General features: G+C 35.5%; 2 protein-coding genes across 4 annotated transcripts in view; one reads left to right on the forward strand and one right to left on the reverse strand.

Annotated features, from left to right (window-relative positions):
- LOC104897894 (ABC transporter C family member 2) overlaps window positions 1-12,954 on the forward strand; it is a 34,929-nt gene extending 21,975 nt beyond the window's left edge. For 2 of the 3 annotated variants that reach the window (XM_010684860.4, XM_048647641.2), the window contains exons 21-28: window positions 547-932; window positions 2,821-3,001; window positions 3,148-3,471; window positions 4,286-5,042; window positions 7,267-7,388; window positions 7,904-8,149; window positions 11,192-11,615; window positions 12,753-12,954. In XM_010684860.4, coding sequence (XP_010683162.1) covers window positions 547-932; window positions 2,821-3,001; window positions 3,148-3,471; window positions 4,286-5,042; window positions 7,267-7,388; window positions 7,904-8,149; window positions 11,192-11,615; window positions 12,753-12,835 — 2,523 coding nt within the window. In that variant the 3' untranslated portion in view covers window positions 12,836-12,954. The other variant, XM_048647642.2, reaches the window with a different exon arrangement.
- A 5,684-nt stretch (window positions 12,955-18,638) lies between these two features.
- On the reverse strand, window positions 18,639-21,240 carry LOC104897896 (cyclic dof factor 1). Its single transcript, XM_010684861.4, has 2 exons — window positions 20,735-21,240; window positions 18,639-20,091 (listed from the first exon to the last, which is right to left on the reverse strand). Exons 1-2 carry the CDS (start codon window positions 20,921-20,923, stop codon window positions 18,964-18,966), a joined length of 1,317 nt encoding a protein of 438 aa, XP_010683163.1. The 5' UTR covers window positions 20,924-21,240; the 3' UTR covers window positions 18,639-18,963.
- Between the last annotated feature and the right edge of the window lie 681 nt (window positions 21,241-21,921).

Consider the following 21,921-nt stretch of genomic DNA (forward strand, 5'->3'; position numbering starts at 1 on the left):
ACTTCGATTGAGAACAAGATGAGAGAGAACCGCTTGAGGTGGTTTAGACATGTTAAGGGATGCTCTAATTAGAAGGCTTGAAGAGTGACAAAGTCATGAGATGGTAAGGGGTAGGGGTAGGGGTAGACGGACCTAAGAAAACTTGGGAAAGGGTGATTGAGAGTGATATGAGTTTACTTGGGATTGAGGAAAATATGGCGTTGGATAGGGAGAAGTGGAGGAAGATAATTTATACCAATGATACGCCTTGATTTTGTTTTTCACCATGTTGATTTCTTTTACAATTTCTCCCCTTGTATTTCACGAACTTTTTCGCTCAATACCTTTTATTTATTTTTCTTTTAGGGTTTCCTCAAATCTTGCACTTTATATTCTCACATTTGTTTTTCTCTTTACCTCTTATATTCCTTATTTCGGGTTTTCTCTCAATACCTCATTCGGGTCTACACTCTACAATTTCTGCATGACCTCTTTCCCATTATTTTAGCTTATTGGCTCATCTGATGAGATGTTTTCTTATGGTTTGATTTGTTTGAATATGAATAGGTTTTCGAGAAATGTATCAAGGAGGAGCTGAGTGGAAAAACTAGGGTACTCGTTACAAACCAGTTGCATATTCTGTCGCAGGTTGACAAGATTATTCTAGTTCATGATGGTGCTATTAAAGAAGAGGGAACTTTCGAGGAGTTGTCTGAGAAAGGAATGATGTTCCAGAAATTGATGGAAAATGCTGGGAAAATGGAAGAATATATTGAAGAGAAGCATGATGTTGATAACAATGAGAAAGAGGTTCCAAAAACTATAGCAAATGGAAGTCTAAATGACAAATCAGGAGGTACAACTTATCCACAAAAATCGAAGGCAGCGAAATCTGTTCTGATCAAGCAGGAAGAACGAGAAACTGGTGTTGTGAGTTGGAATGTTTTAATGAGGTATTGAATGCTTTAGAAATAGAACTAATATCCTAATACTATTGCACACTCTTCATTTGAGCTTACAGCTATTTGAGGAAAATAAGTTAGCTGCTTTTGTCTAAATTCTGACTTCCAATTCGAGTCCCCCACAATCAGCCTATGCATCATAGCCAAAAAAGGCTTTTTTTTTTGGGGGGGGGGGGGTTGTTGGGTAATGTCTTGTTATAGATCCAATCTGCATAACCTTGAAACTCGTTTACTTGATGCTTTGTTCTCTTCACCTGAAATAAGGTGTTTTGGGTTCGAGTCGGGCCACTGTGGTTTGATTTCTTGGTCTGATTTGGAACTGGTCTCATCTGATTTGAGTAGCTTGTAAAAGAACAAGTAATAAATTTTGAAAGAAGAAGAGAACATAGCCTAAATCATGAATGTATCATTATGAGTGGAATGGTTGATGCTTCTATAACCAAAAGTTGTGGGGGCATGTCAGGTCATCAGACTCATTGAAAGATGTTGGCTCATTGAGATTAGCTAAATTGGCACCTAGGTGCACCAACACTTATGTTGTACTTCTAAACATTATGGCATGTTTTATAGGGGGCATAAAATGGTAATGGAACCCCATCCCCAAAAATGAGTTTTTCTAGATTAATTTTAATCAAGGAAATTATAAACAATAACCCTGTACTTTTATTTTTTTCAAAATTGACCCTCCTAAACTGGGCAGTCTCTATAACCCTAGACTTCGGAGAACACTCACGAACATTATCTATGGTAACTCTGGACAAATCTTCTTATTGTGAAATAGGGTTTTGAAAAAAAATCTAATATACAAGGTTACCGAAGATAATTTCCCACTTTTTTTAGTTACCAGTCAAACACCTCCTCTAAAGTGGCAAAGGAATTTTTTCAAGAAAAAACATATTTGGGTGGGCAAGCATTATCATGAACATTGATATGAGACTTTTCTTACGAATCTACTTATAAATTTATTACCCGTTGCAATGAACTCGCCTAATGGAGAGGGGATAGAGTAGGCATTGCATATTACTTCCTCCCGTCTTTATTAGTTTACCCCTTTCTTTTGCACAAAGTTTTAGGAGAAATAATGTTGTGGGTCATAGAAAGAAGGAGAAACTATTATTTTAAATTAAAGTTGAATGTATGTGTGAATCAGTGTGATGAAAAGTTAGTGGTCCCATTCCAAAAATAGAAACAAAAGAAAGGGGTAAACTAATAAGGGACATCCCAAAAAGGAATAGGGGTAAGATAATAAAGACCGGAGGGAGTAGTTGTCTAGTTGATTACTAGTATTAGCTTGAAGAGGAAGCAAATGAGTGAGTTAAGCAAAAAATAACATTTGTATCTGTTCTTCCTCTCCTCTATTTGGTGCTGGCTTTTAGTTTGAGGTTGGATTAGATTGAATAAAGAAAGGAGCTGAAAGCTAACAGAACTTAACCATTTCTTTTGATCTATTAGGTTATAGTGGGCTCCAGTTCCTGTTAGATTTGGTGTTGGACACTCTCTTCTTTAATAGAAGTATACTATAAACGCTCATTTTTAGAAGGTTTGCAAAAGTATTTAAATAGATAAACGAAAAACCTAGTAGATTCAACTTAGCTGGAAAGTTCTTGCCTTTGAAGTAGCAAGCAATTTCAATTAAGACTCTCTGGAGTGGTTGAGCCGAAGTTTTTATTGGAATGCTGAAGTAGAAACCTTGTCCTATTTCCTCCTTAGTTCATCGCCTATTGGATTTTGCTTCACTGTATGAGATCAAGTTTCCCCTCCGATAATTCGAGTAATATAAACTTCAACCTCTTTGGCTCTATTACTTCTTAATTGGTTGTCATCTAATGGATTTTGGGGTTTATCAAATTCAAATAATCTCCTCTTCTTGTGAATGCAGGTACAAGAACGCACTTGGAGGGACATGGGTAATCATGATACTTCTTATGTGCTACGTCTTAACAGAAGTCTTGCGTGTTTCAAGTAGCACATGGTTGAGTATTTGGACGGATCAAAGCAGCTCCAACAGATATGGACCTGGAACTTACTATCTAGTCTATGCTGTTCTATCATTTAGTCAGGTGATTGTTGTTAATTTTGGTTTTTGAAGTGAGTACAGAGTCCTGTGGGACTTCTGCACCAAGTGAAAATCATGAAAGGTGAAATCTGGGTGTCCACTTGTTCTGGGCTCTGACTGTTTTGTTTGCAATGTAATTTCTTGGTTCAGGTCCTGGTTACATTGGTAAATTCTTACTGGTTGATCACTTCAAGTCTCTATGCGGCTAAGAGACTCCATGATGCTATGCTTAACTCTATTCTAAGAGCTCCTATGATCTTTTTCCAAACCAATCCCCTTGGACGGATCATTAACAGATTTGCAAAGGACCTCGGTGACATAGATCGAAATGTTTCTATATTTGGAAGTATGTTTTTGAACCAAATGTCACAGCTTCTTTCAACTTTTGTATTGATTGGGATTGTCAGCACTCTGTCCTTGTGGGCCATAATGCCACTTCTGGTCCTGTTCTACGGTGCTTATCTATACTATCAGGTACACATCTTACTGTGGTTCCTTGTAATCTTTCAAAAAGCTATTGATCTTGTCCAGAGTTTTGACAAGATAACCTGTTAAACTATGTGTAATGGAGCTCTGTCCAATGCTGAAACTTTCATATCACTTCAACAAGTCAAACAGTTGGAAATATGGCTTTTGTGAACTCCAAGAATATGCCATTCAAAAATTGATTTTGTTTTTTTTTTGTTTTAAGAACTTATATCCCAATGTTTACTTGTTTCATCAAGTTATGAAGTATGAACCCTTGCTGGTTAGCACCTCCCTGTAAGACATATATTTGGTCCTAAGCGTGATTTTACTTCGAGAAAATCTCATTTTCTCATGACTATCTTGCTTGTATAAACTTTGTATTCAATGAAATGGTCAGAATTATCACATTACAACGAAATTAGTTAGCACTTCAGAATAGTTAGGCTTCTGTTGAGGATTTGTGGCTGTCCGAATTTTTTTGTATTCCTCTATCATAGTGGTGATTTTTTTTCCCTCAATTGAAGATAAAATTATATCATAAGCTGTCACTCCCTCATTTGTGATTCTTATGCCAAATTCTCTCTGTTCTTTAAATTTTGGAATACAATTCTTGATTTTTGATGTCATAGGACTAGTCTTTTTTCAAATTGTGTATGTCATTTGAGAGTTGATACAAGTTTTTCGATGCTGTAAAATTGCTCTACTTCCTTCAGGGGGTATCCCATTTGAGTGCATAAGCTTTAAGTGAGGACTTTTGCATTGAACACTCATGCCTTAGCAAAGTACACTCATGGATAAATGACATTCTTTTGTTTCGTAGAGTACTGCACGGGAGGTTAAGAGGTTGGATTCAATCACCAGATCACCTGTTTATGCACAGTTTGGAGAAGCATTGAATGGATTATCAACTATCCGAGCCTACAAAGCTTATGATCGGATGGCTACAATGAATGGGAAGTCCATGGACAACAATGTCAGATTCACCCTTGTGAACATGGGTGGAAATCGCTGGCTTGGTATCCGTTTGGAAACATTAGGTGGCCTCATGATATGGTTTACTGCAACTTTTGCTGTCATGCAGAATGGGAAGTCAGAAAACCAGGAGGCATATGCGTCTACCATGGGGTTGCTGCTTAGCTATGCCTTGAATATTACGGGGCTCTTGACTGCTGTGCTAAGACTTGCAAGTCTTGCAGAAAATAGTTTCAATGCAGTTGAACGGGCTGGAACATATATTGATTTGCCTTCTGAGGCACCTCCTATTATTGAAAGCAACCGTCCTCCTCCTGGTTGGCCTTCATCAGGTTCTATCAAGTTTAAGGACATGGTGTTGCGTTATCGACCTGAACTTCCTCCTGTCCTGCACGGCGTTTCCTTTATAGTACCCTCTAATGACAAGGTTGGAATTGTTGGACGAACTGGGGCAGGAAAATCGAGCATGCTCAATGCATTATTTCGTATCGTAGAACTTGAAAGAGGGGTAATTCTTATTGATGACTATGATATTGCCAAATTTGGACTCACTGATCTACGTAAAGTACTGGGAATCATACCTCAAGCACCTGTTTTATTCTCAGGTATGTTTCAAATAGTCTTGGTTCAAGTTAACTATATATCATCACAGTCCCTTAAATACATAACTTTCCTGTCTTTATTTCCCCCTTCTCCTCACAATTTTTTGAGAGGTGAAAGGAGGAACACCAGGATAGTGTTGAGAAGTGTTGAGAATTACTTCTTAGGCATGTGAAAACCATTCTTTCTAGTTAAATTCTGTTGTTTGCTGACAATCCATGCTGTTGTCTATATTAAATGCATCAAACAAAATATAATTATTCAAATGCGTAGATTTCCATCCGTCAATCTCAATGCATTTCATTGCGTTGCCCATTATCTAAGAGAGTTGTAATTTAGAATTCTCTTTTCTCTAATCAATATGTTAATTAGATTAAATGCAAATATGTAATAATGTGCATAATTAATTTCATGCATCTTGTATTTTACATTTATTATCAAGTGTATGTGGCTATGTGCATATAGTTTGTTTTAACTATTTGTTATGTTGCATCAAGTGTATGTGCATATAGTTTATTTTAACTATCTGTCACGCTTCATCAAGAATGCTCTAGAAGTTTACATAAATGTAATTTTCAGTATCTCTAGGAGTTATCTAAACTTTCACTATCTCTCCGACAATATCTACACTCTCTCGTATAATCAATTTTTATAAGTACTTTTCCCATTATCTACATGATACCCTGCACTACTCCACTAAAAGTCTTAATATAGATGTCCAAACCTAGCAGTAAATCTATACGTGGACACAATGAGTATTCATATGATTTTTGGGCACTGTTTATGCATCTCCTAGGTTTTGGCTATTTGGTGTTTCATATTTCACGTTTTGGCCTCCGTTTCCATTTTCATGCTACACATCCCCTTATTCCTCAAAAACTTACCAATGAAAGGAATTGATAGGGTACATCTAAGATGTACTTCCGTAAATTGAGATAGGAAATTCTAGTGAAAGTTAATCTTGGTCAGTTTGTGCCACAGTGAATTAAAATGCAAAAGCAATCTCCATAATTACTTCCCTACCGATAGAGATCCTGGAGACATTACACCGAAATTTTATCGTTGTCTCTTCCTCTTTCCTATGAACTATATTACGAACAATTAGATGTCTCCTCTACCCGTCAATGTCTGACCACAGAAATTCCATACAAGCCTCTTGTGTGGTTGCTAAATGGGTTCCTATATGGAGCTTAAATCCTTATATCCAAGATTGATCAAGAGTATGAGTACTTATTGGCTTTAGAGAAATTGTTGCGGATTGCTTTTAAAGGACAAAATTTCTACATGAAACCATGAACAAGATGGCTTTAACGAAATTGTTGGGAATGCTTCTGAAGGACAAAATTCCAACGTGAAACCATGGACATATCTTGTCCATAATTTTGCTTTGCATTCCTTGGATTTTAGGTTGGTGGCTTACTGGGAATTGGTGTTTTGAAAATAGTCTCAAGGTCCTTGATCGAACTTTATGCCCTCTCTGTCCTTGTGCTGCTATGTTTCCATTTTTATAGTGTTCTAACCTCAAATTTGGTAACAAGGATGATCCAATATTTCCATGGGATGTCCAATTTCTGAGTGCACGATATATAGACATAAGAGATGTCACAAATTCATTGTGAGTGTTGAAATGTTGCACCTTTTTCTGATAATTTTCAGAAGAAATGAGATGGTGGTGAGACTGCTTTGGTGTAACGTATTTTAATTCTAGAGATGAACCCTTCAAAGAGGTCAGAATGCAAAGCTCTTCATGTCTTAAATTTTCCTTCTAGACTTAACAGAACCAATGATAAGGAAGTCTGTAAGTAATCTTCCTGAGATCTTTTGGGTCACATGTTGTGGAGCCATCTAATCTTTAGCGGCATTGCGACATGGACAGGCTACTGGTACCATTTTTTTCTTGCTGGGAGTATTCCTATGTCACTTTGTATACTGCTCATTAATTGTTCCATTATGATACAAATTAAATTACTTCACATCTCCGAAACAGCCACTTTGTGTCTGTTGTGCTCATCTAATCATCTCTGAACCTCTCCACGGCATGGTCTTTACTAAGCAAGTATTGATGTATACTTTAAAAGTTCAGACTGTATGGTGTAGAGACATTATGTATGTCTTATGGTTTAATCATTGAATCTTGAATAATTGCCGCAGTTGCCATAATTTTGCACATTTTCAGAAGCTTTCACTTATTCAAGTGTTTAATGATCATTACATTTTTTCTATCACTAGGAACTGTAAGGTTTAATCTTGATCCTTTCAATGAACACAATGATGCTGACCTTTGGGAAGCTTTGGAGAGGGCCCATTTGAAGGAAGTCATCAGGAGGAATCCTTTAGGTCTAGATGCTGAGGTATGTTTCTCTAGATGCTGTTATTTGGTTGTGTTTCATCTAAATTGAACTATGCAATTTCTCAGGGTCCTCATTGCTACTGTTTATTCTTCTCATTGTACTTTAAACGTATCTTTAAACAACTTTAAAGGCTGGTTCAGGTGGTAACACCTTTATTTATCACCCTTGTGACAAGTGTTCAATGCCTACTGGGGAGTGGGGTCATTGAGGGTGTGTGTGCGAGGTGGTTCATAAGGAGGGCTATTCACCTAAAGAGAGGCGAGCACCCCATATAAATTACAAGTTCATCTTTATCTAACTAAAGGTTCATTTTTAAAACTCACAGTCAGTATTTTGTTTTTTTGAACTAGAGGTTCAACTTTAAGCGTTTTACTCACTTCAAGACATGTAGTCATTTTCAGACGAGTCTACATTGCCTTTCATTAGTTAAATGAATATTTTTGTTGGATGTTGTGTATGATGTACCTCGGATGCTCCACTCGGTTGTGATTAGTTTTATTATTGATTTTTTGAAGGTTTCTGAAGCTGGAGAGAACTTTAGTGTTGGGCAGCGACAACTGCTAAGTCTGGCACGGGCTCTGCTTCAGCGATCCAAGATTCTAGTACTTGATGAAGCAACTGCTGCTGTTGATGTGAGAACTGATGCTCTAATCCAGAAAACAATACGAGAAGAATTTAAATCCCGTACAATGCTTATTATTGCACATCGACTTAACACTATTATTGACTGCAACCGCATCCTTCTTCTTGAGGCTGGCAAGGTATTTTCGCAGGCATTTTGTTTATATACGTTGTTACATGTTAACTACCATCTTTGGAATGTTGGTCAATGCGGGTAGTACCAGAGATATGGGTGCAGTTCTACAATAGCACTTGAACATGTTGAATCAAAAGACCAAGTTGAGATCTAGAGCTGTGACCAAAAGGGAATTTGAAGTTTGTCTAAAATTCGGAAACAAGTTTTTAAGCAAAGAGGCGCAAAATAAAGAAAGTGCAGCGATATATATACTTTTTTCATGTATGAGTTATGAAACAGTCAATGAGATACGATCTGTATGATTAAGATAATATAAACTGCTATTAGTTACTTTATATCATAGGAAAAGTGTATTGTTAAACTGATTCTTAGGGACTTGCAAGATGTTGTTTCATCCACTTTGCGTAGTGTAGCATCTTCAGGATACTAAACAGTTTGGTGTCTTAGAAGTATACTATAGAGCCACTATTCTAGATGTCACATAATAAAAAGGGTTCGGAGCTTGATCAGGCTTGTAGATAGATGATGAGGTAGTTGTATCAGCAAATCTAGACAAACTTTGCAGTGTCTTTCTTCATGTGAGACAGTGAGAGTGAGGGAATTTATCCTATGGCTTTTTTTGCCCTGTAGTGCATGGTATTTTTGATGTGGTTGTGACTGGTGAGAGTAAATAAGAGAAATAGAAAGCCAAACAAAAAGAAGAGTTTTTGGTATATTATCTTTTAATAAAACATGGTATTTTGAGAAGAAATAAAGAAAGAATATTCTAAAAAAGAAGTTTAAGCCTCGAGGATTTTACTGCCTAAGCTCTGGGGTATGTTCTGGATGTGTCACAAAGTAGAAAATTTTGAATTTTTGATGCTTGAATGAATTCTTGAAAACGGAGTTTAAAAGTATTTTTTAGATTGTGGTTGCGGGAGTTTTGTGGAAGTTTTGAGATGATCAGATGTGAGGCCTTTTTGGTTGAAGTGTTGTCGTATGACGGGGTAAGTACAGCTGAAAATTGATAAAAAAAATCAAAGCAAAGATGTCGTATTCATATGGTGGTAGGCTACCATACATGAATCCTATTCAAAAACCCTAGTGTCTTAACAGATACAAGTTACAGAAGCCTGGAGAGACGTTGACTCGACGATGAAGAAACATTGGGTTTTAGTTTCTGATGCTTGCCTGGGTTTATTTGAGACACTGAATTTTTTGATAAATTTCTCTATTTGAGGTGAGTATCCCATTGTTGCAGAGCCCTTGAGGCTACCTTCGAATACATATGGTCCCTCGTAGTAAGTATATTAGGAGATATGATCCGATTTTTCTGAATTCCAGTAATTGGCTAGTATCGCCTTCATTTCTGTTCAGTTTTGGGATTACTGATGTGTGAATGATAGATTTTAGAAGCTTTGAAATGAAACCTTTAACAAAGGCATATCGCTATGCTTATGAGTTTCAACTCTGGGCTTGTTGTGGGCCTATCATTAAGCATTACGCTTGCCCTTTGGGTTTTTGAGTCCCATTTAGAGCTTAGTTTGCCATTCAAGATTTAGGGTGGGGATGGATCATAGGGAGTGTCATTGGACCATGAAATCATCTTTGGCTGAGGCATGCAAATTGAAACTAAGCCTGGAGTGGTAGACATTCATGTACATAATAGATAGAGTTGAATTAAACATAGAAAGGGGTTTGAGGCAACATGAATTGTTTGTGACACAAAAGAGTACTATATTATGTATTGCTTGGGGGAAGCGGTAACTTTGAGAAAGAGAGAGAATGTAATAAAAGGGGGATTTCACATAGAGAGAGAAAAGAGTGATATGCCATGAGAAATAAACTGACAGTGGGTGGGTTTTTCTTTTTTTTGAGAACACGACAGTGGAAGTTCTTAAATCAGTTGTGATTGCTGGTTTTGTGTTGATCTTTTCTGATTTGGTATGTAAAAACTCAAAGGTATTGTTACACATTTCCTTATTACCGTCTAATCATGATGGCTAACAGAGATAATATTTCTATATTTGGGTTGACAAAAAAAAAATATGCCAAATACATGTTAATGTGATCTGGGCCAAGAATTTCTCATCGATATGCAATGTCTACTCTGGCTTTCATGAATTGGATCTATTTCTGAGGTTTCTTCTTCTCCCAATTCTTGTTTGAGGCAAGAAATCTACATTATCGTGGTAAAAGAAACTTGAATATTTCATCAAATGGCAATTACTCCATTTTTGAATTGTGATTGTGGTCACATGACTTATCATGCAGTAAGCCGTTCTCTGATTTAGCAGATTGGTATCAAACCACTTTTTAGTAAACAGCTGAATTGGAGGATTATGGTGGTCAAATCCTTTAAATAGGCTGAATCTCGCTGACACCAAACGGGGCCTATATCCAGCTTACTTGTAGCTGAATTGGCAGAGTGGAACTAACCACAAGATCTGCAAAAGCAACTAGGCATAAAACTTGTCTGATACTTCTTCTGGAGAATTTGCATATATCCTATGCAACTAGGCATAAACGTTTTTGCGCGCGCAGTTTGAGGCTTAACTTTTGGACATTGCAATATGATGATAGGATATTAGGATCTACCAATGTCAAGCCCCTTGTCATAGGGTAGTCCTTTTTGGTGATAAGCTTGTGGGACAATGTTGTGATTGGCTCTTTTGGAGTATGTTTAGAACTCTTTTATTTCCCCTCACATTTGTTTCTTTCCTTCTTATAACTGTTCCCACATCTATTAATGAAAAATCCAATTCTGCTGATCGATTTATCCCAAAGATTAACAAATTTTATTTGGTATATTGTGAAGATAACTCTGAAATCAACATTCATATGAAGATAGTTGTTGAGATGTGCTCTGGCCCTTTGATGGACAATTTTACTTTGTACCATGCACTGGTGAAGAGTGGAGCTATGACTGTAATCAACTAATCACCACAAAAGCCCATCACAATGTCGACAATATGTTACTTTCCCCATCTTATTTGGAGTTTGTGGTGAATTTCTTGTCTGTATTTCTTGTCTGTTGGTTAACTTAAAAACTGTATTCCTCCTTCAGGTACTAGAATATGATACCCCAGAGAAGCTTCTCTTAAATGAAGAAAGTGCATTTTCTAGCATGGTTCAAAGTACTGGAGCTGCAAATGCTCAGTATTTGCGCAGCCTTGTACTTAGAGGTGAACCAGAAAATAGGTCAACTAAAGATGATAATAAGCTAGATTTGAAAAGAAAGTGGTTGGCGACTTCTCAGTGGGAAGCTGCAGCTCATTCTGCCCTTGCTGTCAGCTTAACCTCATCATATAATGACCTTCAACAGTTGGAGATCCAAGACAAGGATAATATTCTGCAGAAGACAAAGGATGCAGTCATAACACTACAGGGTGTTTTAGAAGGAAAGCATGATAAAGCTATTGAGGAGACTCTTGAGCGATACCAAGTTCCTAGAGATAAATGGTGGTCGTCTCTATATAGAGTGGTTGAAGGTAAGATTTCATCCAGTTCAATACTTTTAGTATGTTATGCCTTCATCGTCCATCTATTTGGCTCATTGATGACAGACTTTTTACCACTTAAAAACCCAATATGAACTTATCGGCTTTTATATTTGAACTTATCTTAGTCGTGAATTCTAGTTGGATTATCCATATAACACTTATTTGCGCGCTTATTTGGACTTATTCTCCTAGAGTCATCTTTTGTTATGTGAAAACAACAAAGCCTACATGCTAGTGGAATTTAGCTTTAACAGCCGTTTTCTTCTTGATATCCTTTTAACAAGGCCTGTTAACATTTGAGTGTTAACATTCTCGCACCATCGGCCTTTAACCAGATTCTTATGCTAGATTCCGCTGGTTCAAATTGAAGACCCTGTGCAACTTATTTCCTTGTGTTTTACCTAAAGTTTGTGTACAATGTCAACTTTGTTCCTCTAATTTAGGAAAAATAGGAACTGGAGCACCGAGAGGGTGCATCATCTCTTATGGAACACGCATCTTTGCATTATGGAACTTGTGTCTTTACTATCACACATTCTTACATATATTTTTTATTGGTAAGATGCATAAGATAACCTTTAGGCTGCCCTCGCACAGGGCTCAACCCACAGGCCAGGCACTTGGAAGGAGGGGAAAATTATAAGGGAATCCTCCTCCAAGATCCCCTCACTTGCTGGGATTCGAAGCTGAGGTCATGAGGTGAAATCCCCACCAAGTGAGCCAAGCCAAGCTTGGTATCACTCGTTCGTATATGCGAGCTGCAACACTAGTGTGATGCGGAGTATTGACAAACATTTAACGGTTACTTTGAATACTGATACTTTTATTTCAGACGCCAGAATTTTTTAATAGTGCATCAGTGAGGTTATCAATAAGTGCTCAAGGGGTTACTCATTATGTTGCACCATTATTTGAGTGTGTGACGCGTCATAGGAACCGGGTTGCTTCATTATTTCGATCTCAAGGATTAGCTGTAGCATGATGATCTGAAAACTCGCAAAAAAAAAAAAAAAAAGAGAGGATATTTCTGATATTTACGGATATAGTGAGCATTTTGTTATTATGAATTGAAACTATTTTCAAGATGGAACTCGATTAAATGGTGAATCATTCTTTGTTTCACAGGTCTTTCCATGATGAGTGGGCTTCGTCATCCTCAATACAATTTTGAAGACAAAGCTATTGATTGGGATCCTGTCAAAATTTGAGAGGATATGTGAGTTGGGTTGTGGTTTTTGCGGATGTAATTATTTGACCAATTTAGATGTCTTATCTTTTGTAAAGCATTAATTAAACTTAATGGACATCTATCTTCACAATGATACTATATCATGTTGCGCATTTGTTGTTCTTCAATTGGTTGCATCTTTTCATGAGCTTAAACAAAGTTGCAAATAGCTGATTATGGGCGACCCCTGGCAACTAATTCATGACTGATTTGCTAATTCAGGTTTGAGCTTAATTGACCAATGAATGAATTGTCTTAGTTACTGAAATCGGGGATTACTTTTTGTAATGATAAGGAGTTACTTTTACGGAAAGTATGGGTCACATTTTGTAATTATAAGGGTTACTTTTTAATTATAATGGGGTACTTCTACAGTAAATAGAGGTTACTTTTTGTAATTATAAGGGGTTACTTTTGTAATTATAAAGGGTTACTTCTATAGTGAATAGGGGTTACTTTTTATAATTATAAGAGGTTACTTTTACTGAAACTAGGGGTTGTTTTTTTGTCATTATAAGATGTTACTTTTACTGAATTGGAGGTTACTTTTCCCCCCCTCTCTCTCATCTTCCCCCCTCCTTCTTCCTTCTCTGTAATTTTTGAAGTCGAAGAGAGAGAAACCAACAAATAAACAAACCTTCGAAACCCTAGCTATGACGGAACAACTTTTTGCTTCTTCTCTCGCACATTCTCAACCATTCTCTCGCAGAATTCGATTCATTAATTTTGCGTCAATTTCTTCAATTAAACTTGGCAATGGCAGATGTTGCATTTTCGATGGTTTTCTTCTGAGTTAGGATTTCGACCTCTTTTTCGACGGTTTGCTGCATTTGCGTCGAACTCCATCTTCGTCTTTCCGCCATTGCAGCTTTAATGGCAGAAGAAACTGAGGAGAGAGACACGTGGATGACATGGTTGTTGACGCAGATGAAGTCGAAGGTTGAGTTTGCGATGTGACATGGTTGTTGACGCAGATGAAGTCGAAGGTTGAGTTTGCGATGATGAAAAGTCGAAGATCTGAGGAAGGAGGATCGAAGAGGAATTGGGGTGGTAGGAGAGAGAAAATAAAAAATGTGAGGGGGAGAGAAATTGGGCGGGGAAGGAGGAAGAGCTACAATAATGTGGCCACACGGTTTGGGTTTCGTGTGGCGTGTTGCATAAAAAACGCACTCTTCAACAAATAATTCGAACAACATAAAAACAAAAATGAAAGTCACAAAGCAATACGAAGAAAAGAAAGCAAAACCGGACAAAATTCAATTTTTGAAAGAGAAATGGAGGTTACGAATGCAGAAAAAAAAGAGAAAGAGAAAAAAAAAAAGGGATATGAGCTCCATTATTTGATTAGCACTTGGTCTCCATTATTTGACTAACACTTGGCCTCCGTTATACGCTTGGATTCCATTGTCTAATTAGGCACGCTTGGGCTTTTATGTTAGCTGGCCGGCCATACCATTTGTTTAAAGTGTGGCCAACCTTATATAAAAGTTTGTGTATATTATTAATTACTTTTCTAAGTCTCACTTCGTATCGAGAAGAGATGGAATCATGGAAACATTGTGTTCTTAACATAATATAAATTGGATAACAAATAATTAAATATTACTTGGGCTTTTACCTAAAAGGGAACTAGATGACTAAAGTTCATTTGTTCTTGTAAAAGCAAGAAAATAATAGTTGGAGTACCTTTTTTTAGACATTAATAAATCCTATTAATTACATTTAAAAAAGTACACCATGATGTAAGATAGAATACTTGTTAATGTATGTATTTTGGAGAAACATTATTAACCAAAAAATTAATTAAATCACATGCTACAAGCTTACAATAGCAAAGGTATATAGGATTAACAAAGACAACAATATAACAAAAATCGAACTTAAATCATAGATTAGATACCACAGTCCACACTCATAGAACGTACTTATTACCATCTTATCTAGCTAATAAAGCAACTCACTAGTTGATTATTGTATTCAAAGGTAAGAGAGCAGGGATTTGGAGCAGTTGGCAACAAAGGTAACATTATATGTAAAGGGTAAAATGGTCTTTTACTAGTCATAGGTCTGTATTGTAAACACTATATACATTGAATGTCATGATTAACCATATCAAGTTAATACAATTATTCTATATACTTGTACACATTATTTATGTGGTGCTCAAGTGTTCGTGAACAACAATCAGAAATATCTATGCTACTGCTACATTGCTAATTTGCTATATGACTAGTTGCTATTGCTTGGACCTGCTTGCGGATGGGGATCCATGACACATTTATTGCCAAAATATATGATAAAAGGGCCTCCCTACCCCAATACTATTTCTTTAAGGCATATTGCTAATGCTAGTGGCGGAAATTCACACACCTATCACCTTTCAACTAACACTTTTTCGTCCACCTATACTAACTTTAATTTGCTTCATTACCATATTAACTTCTTTTTTTTCGAAATTAACTTCTTAAAGTAGTACTCTCTCCGTCTTTTTTAGTTGTTACATTTGTCAAATACTTTTATTTTTAGTATGTGGTTTCTACATATTATCTACCTTTATACCCCTATTTTTATCTTTATCATACAAAAAGACAAGTATTTTATGCTTTATTGCTCTACTTTTAATGATCACCTCGTATTCTCTCGATCTATATGTTAAAGTACATGTAGCAAATAAAAAAAGACGGGGAGAGTAATTAGGTTTGTTGCTTTTACCAATTGTACAATTCAACTCCAATTTCAATTTATAATCAAATTCTAATCAATTCAACAACATGATACACTCTAATAATCAAGATATTATATTGAAAAATAAAGAGTAATAACTTTTTCTATATATATTAGTGTAATTAGTGTAATTTTGCTGGCTAAATTGATTAACTTAGACCTACAGAAAACAATTAGAGCAAATTGTTAGACATATAGATTCAACATGATACCCGAAAAATAAAGTTAATTTTATGAATATTTATTCTTCTCTTCCGAACCATATGTGAATGTGTGGGAAAAATCATCTATACAAATATATTAAAAGACGTTTTCCTGCAAGTATACACGCCACGTAGCACTCTCCCTTAGTTGTTTCGTTCCATGTCATCAACATACGTTAAAAAATTAGAAACATGTTTCGTACAAGATTCAACCACGTGACCTCAAGTTACTATATATAGTAAAACTCTAACCAATGAACTATGCAACATTAGATGTTATTTTTTTATATGTTTTAATATGGGGCATTATCCGGACGTAATAACTAGTTAGAAGTTAAAGAGAGGATATATACATGAAAATAAATGCAAAATAAAAGTCAAGAAAAAGCCAATTAAATAAACTTTTGGAACTTTCTGATTCAAAGGAAAGAAAAATTCGAAACAATGTGCTCATTTATTTTAAAAAATGGAAGTATTAAAATGAGAATGGATCTTTTTTGTGCTTGAAAAAGAAAGATGCTCTCGGCTTTTTATGGCCCCAATTCGAGCTTATCTAGTTGATACATAAGGGCCTACATGGACTTTTCAGTCACCTTTTACATTAATCTGTGGGGCTTTGCTATGTTGGCATCATAAAATCCAGCAGCAACCCACCTGAACACGGATGAGTCCAGCTATTCTAAGAATCGCTGAAATGACTATTTTACCCTTTTTACTTTTTTCATTGATTAGGGAAATCTTTAATGCACAAAACAATTACTCCCTCTAGTTTTTATTAAACAGCTTTACTCTTAAGGGCAATTCAGAAAAGAAAATTTGAGTTATTAAGGGAAAGATTCTAAGTGTAAAGATCAAAAGGGAACATCCTTTACGGAAAGCGTAAAGAACTCAAAGGAACGGAGGGAGTATATAAATATATTAAAAGACGTGCATAAACAAGAAAACTGTGCCATGTGGCGCTCTTCCTAGGGAGTTTTAGTTCATGTAATCCATGTACAATAAAGAAATTAAAAAATGAGTAGTATAGGGGTTTGATCCCGAGATCTCAAGTACATACTAAAGTCTTAACCACTAGACTAAGTTGTATTTAGTGTTATTATCATAAAATACTCCCTCCGTTTCCTAAAGATCTTCCCACTTACTGTTCCTACAGATACCAAGGAAAATCAAGTTGTGTGGGGCATGGTGTGAGTAAAGTAAGAGAGATAAAGGGGTTAAGATAAATAAACAAATAAAAAGGGGTTAAAGTAGGAGAGAGAAATTGAGTAAAATTGAATTAATAATGTAATGGTGGACCATATGATAGTGACATGAGAGGGTAAATAGGGAAATTTGTTTTGCCAAATAAAGAATAAAGCAAAAGTGGGAAGATCTTTTGGAAATACCCTTGAACGGAAAGAGGGAAGATCTTTAGGAAACGGAGGGAGTATTATATATTAATAAATAAATTTTTTTTTCTTACCCGGGGCATTGCCCGGGCCTAATAACTAGTTGATATTATAAAAACATGCATTCAGACAAATCAAATAAAATCTCACTTGATTATATTTTTATTTATAGATTAGTGAGAGAATACGAAATAAAATTGGTAGATGAATACTGGTTATACAAATATTGCAACTAATAATAAATAGAGGGAGTATTAATGTATAATGGGTGTATGTAAAAGTAAGTTTGGATGAACACAAACAAAAGTGTAGATGTACATAAATGACTTATGAAAATAGGTAAACATGGATGTACATAAAAGAAATATTGGATGTACAAAATAATAAGAAATTTTTAGATGAGCATAAAGAACAAAGTGGATGTACATAAATTAGAGTTCTAAGGTGTAAAATGAACTCAATAATAATTGTACTTGTACTAATGATGTCATCTTGAAAACTCACATTAGAAAACATAAACTAGTTCAATTTGATCTTTATTGTTTTGCATAAACTTAATCTTATTCAAACTGAGTTATTAAACTTGAAAGATGCTGATTTGACCTCATGTATATACTTGATTAGACATGATTAGCTCTAAAATTTACTTTCTTTGTTTTTTATCTCTTTTACTTGGAATTTTGACACTATTTATATTTAGAGAGAAACTTCTCAAAAAAAATTCAATTTATACGAAATAACATAATTTTGCGGGCTCTTATTTGATTCATCTCAATTAGTACTTTATTAATATCTAATTGTTATAATTTTTACTAATATAAAATAAAAATTGAAAAATATATAAGTTTAAAGATGTGAATTGAAAGACGTATATAAGAAATGTTAAAATGATAAAAAACAGAGGGCGTATTTTCTAAAGATGAGGAGTACAAACCTAAAAGATAAAAGGGCAGGCGTAATGGTGCTTCAAGGATACAATTAGTGGTGTCTATGAAGCTTTCTTTGTCATATTTGTTGTTTAAAGAAGTAACAATAATCAAATTTTATTACTTCATATGAGAAAAACACTTCTCAAATGTTTTATGGCAATGGGACACTTTTTTCATTGATCCACCATTAGGATAATAAGTTTATTGGGAGACTTTAAGATTATACTTTAGACTCTGCTACATCAGCTTTTCACTAACTCGGACTCATTTCAGACTCATTTCAGACTCTCTTTATTTTTATACTTTATCCCTAGACTATTATCAAGACTCATTTTATTTATTAATCAGAAATTTTTTATTTGGGCTAATATTTTTTTTAAAAAATCCAATAGAATTAAGACATGTAGCAAGGAGAGTCTTGAGTTGAGTTTATTACATAAGATCCACAAAAGTCTCAAGTCAAGACTCCTTTCACGACTTGCAATAAACTTACCCTTAGTAGTTGAAAAATTTGTAAAAAAGGGAGACACATAGCAGTATATAGTATCAGATGAAATTATTTATTCAAAAAATTGTACATATATATACAAACTCAGATGTATGAGGTTGGGGAACATGACTACATGAGGAAGGGAGGGGGATAGGATTATCAAAGCTAATAAGAAGCCATTATTATGGCAAGATTTCTAGCTTAGTTCCTTCCTTTCTTCACTCATTCGTGCAGCTACTTTGGCATATACATATACATATACATGTATCCTCAATCTCAGTAAAATTTCTCTAAGTTACAGATATACTGATCAAATCTCACTCTGCCTCTAATACTTTTACATGAAAATTTACTACTACTCACTCAGTAGTTTCTCATTGTGCAACTTCATGATATGACAGGGATCTTGAGAATGCAGCAGGATTTGTTTGCAAAACCAAAGAGGATGTATCAATACCCTGGTTAACACCCTTAGCTTGTTGTAGCTCTCCAAAAAACGAAACTCTCCCGTTGAAAGAACCAACGTGATGATCGTTCTTGATCCCGAGAGTAGTCCATATCGAGCTCTTAGCTGCCTCGGAAGGATCATCGATCCTCAATGTCTTTGGTATTACAACTCTTGAATTATGTAACTGTTTTTCTTCTGACTGATCTCTTCTGTCAGAGGTAGACAGCTTCAAAGTAGTCTCATTCTCATCCCTAGAATGTTTGCCTAGGGAAGTAGAATTTGATGAAGATTGATCAGAATTCATTGATGGGGTTGATAACCATTGCAGATTGCAAGACGGCGTTGAGTAAAATGACACAGGAAATCCTGACTGCCAAGGAATTGGATTCCAACCATAAGGAATGCAGGGAATTGCCTGAGAACTTTCAATCTTTCCATTACTGTTATTCTCAATAATGCTGCAATTCGAACTTTTCTTCTCACTATTCTCTGAAATGAAGAACCCATTTGAGGCATTTGATTGATTAGGAACAGATGAATCCATCCCAAATGCAAGTATAGTTCCATCAGGTCTCATAACATGATGGATTAACCCATCAGAACCTTCAGGAAACACTAGATGACGGTGTTGAGAAGCCGCGGAATTCTTGCTCTTCCGCCTACCAGCACCCACAGGAACATTCCTCATGGAACCACCAGCAGTCCAGTACCTTTGACAGTTTTTACAGAAGTGACGCGGCTGGTTAACATTGTAGTTATTGAAGTAACAGAATTTTGTGTCCATGCTATTACATCTAGCACAAGGGACAATTTTCTCAGGTTTTTTCAAATTGTTTTGTTCTGATGACATAGAATTACTGCTTCCTTGATCACTTTGATCTCGGTTTTTCTTAACAAGGTCTTCTGATGAAGTTACTTGCTGTTTGGTAACAGTTTCCGGGTTCCCGGTATCAGTTGAACAAGGGCTAGTTGGTGTTTTTGACACTTCTAAAACTGAGGTTAATGATGGTTCTCGGTTTTCCTTGGTTTCCATTGATTCTTCTGTTGTAGTTTCCTGAATTACATAAAAAGAAACAATTAACATTTGAATCATATAGATACAATTATATTTGTATACACACGGAAAAACTTTGTCTATCCACTGGGTAATCTACCCACTAGAGATAGACATTAATATTAAGTGGACTTCAACTCAGTAAAAATATGTATTTTTTAATTGTCGATTTCTAATAGGTAATCTACCCAGTGGGGTAGATGTAGCAATCTCCGTATACACACCACATTAAATTAGACTTTGGTTGGGAATTTCATAAATGATGCAGAGGAAAGTATTTGATAAAGTGTTTTTAGATCTAATTAAAGTCCCTTTATAGTTTTTTTTGAGGTTTACTAAAAGTTTCTTAGAAACAGGAGTTTAATGATGAACAACATATTGTAATTTGGAGACACAATTCACCTAATAATTATCCAAATCTAGAACAAAACAATTATCTCAAAACATTGTTAACTTCTGAAGCTAAAATCAAGTTCCTAGTTATCCTCAACTGTTTTTACTATTGTAAAGTTGTAACTCACAAAATTAATCATACAAAGGAAAAAAAAATAACAACCCACATCCACATCTTAAGCCATCTCAAATGGGTTAATCTCAGAATTGCTAATAAAAATCATTAAAAAAAATCTCAAAGAAAACACACCTCATGATATCCCCTGTTTTCATTCTGTTCTGAGCAGAGAATCTTCTGATCAAAACCAGTACTTCCACAATCATCATCTGAAAAGACCACCTCATGCTCAATTCTCGAGACGAATCTAACAACATCCTCCTCTAAATTTGAACCCAATTGAATCATCTTCCCAAAAAGCATAATATTTGTTCCTGACATATTTTTTTTACTAGAACAAAGAGAAAATTTTTATAAAAAAAAAAGCTGTCTTTTTTTTTTTTTTTCTCTTTTGTTGTTGTGTGTGTTTCTTTGTGTTGTTTGTTGTTTCCCTGACTTTTAGGATGATCAGCTGTTGTAAGGTGAGAGTAGAGAATATATAGGAATTGGGAGATTGTGGGGGTGTAAATGAAGGTGAAATGCCAAGTCATCAAAATAGAAAGAAAGATTTAGAGCCACAAATTAATTGTGGGGGTGTTAGGAGATCTTAAAATGCTTTAAGAGAAGAGTTTTTGATTCCACACAAGATAAAGAAAGTAAGAGAAAGTGCTACTTGTCTTACCTTTTTTTTGCCCATGTCAGCAAAAAATTTCTTCCTTTCTAACACTCTACTACTATACTCTTTATCTTATTTAGAATTTGTTGTCTTCACTATTTTAAGTAGTGGACCAATCCTCCTGGCATGCAGAAATTAATCTATAACACCATCTTATGAGATTTTGGTTTAAAGTAATGTAAAGTATTAATTGTGTGTACAAGATAATATGTGGTCAGAAATTTGCTTCAATTAATCAGAATCTAGCTTTCAAATCTTCTTAGGATAATCATCAAAAGGTATGTAAATGATGTTATTATCGCCTAGATTTGTAATTAGTTTTTCATTGTATAATACTTTTATGTCATCTATCTATACAAATATATTAAAAGGCGTGCGTGACAATTTAAACACGCCACATAGGGACGGCAATATCCAGTGGATATCCAGTAACCCGCTCCATCCTGTTTAAATAAAAGGGTGAAAAACTGTAATAAACGGATGAAGACCGGGTGACGGATCCGGGTAGGATGCGGGTGGCCATTTCACACCCGTCACCCGATCCACCACCCGGTTAAGCACCCGACCCATTATCCATCCGTTTAATTTTTTTATAATAAATATTAAATTAAAATACTAAATATAAAAACTAAAAACTCTAAACCTAACCTTTGATTCTCTTACA

Source organism: Beta vulgaris, chromosome 6 (genome assembly GCF_026745355.1).
Source record: "Beta vulgaris subsp. vulgaris cultivar EL10 chromosome 6, EL10.2, whole genome shotgun sequence".
In the NCBI taxonomy this organism is placed as follows: domain Eukaryota; kingdom Viridiplantae; phylum Streptophyta; class Magnoliopsida; order Caryophyllales; family Amaranthaceae; genus Beta; species Beta vulgaris.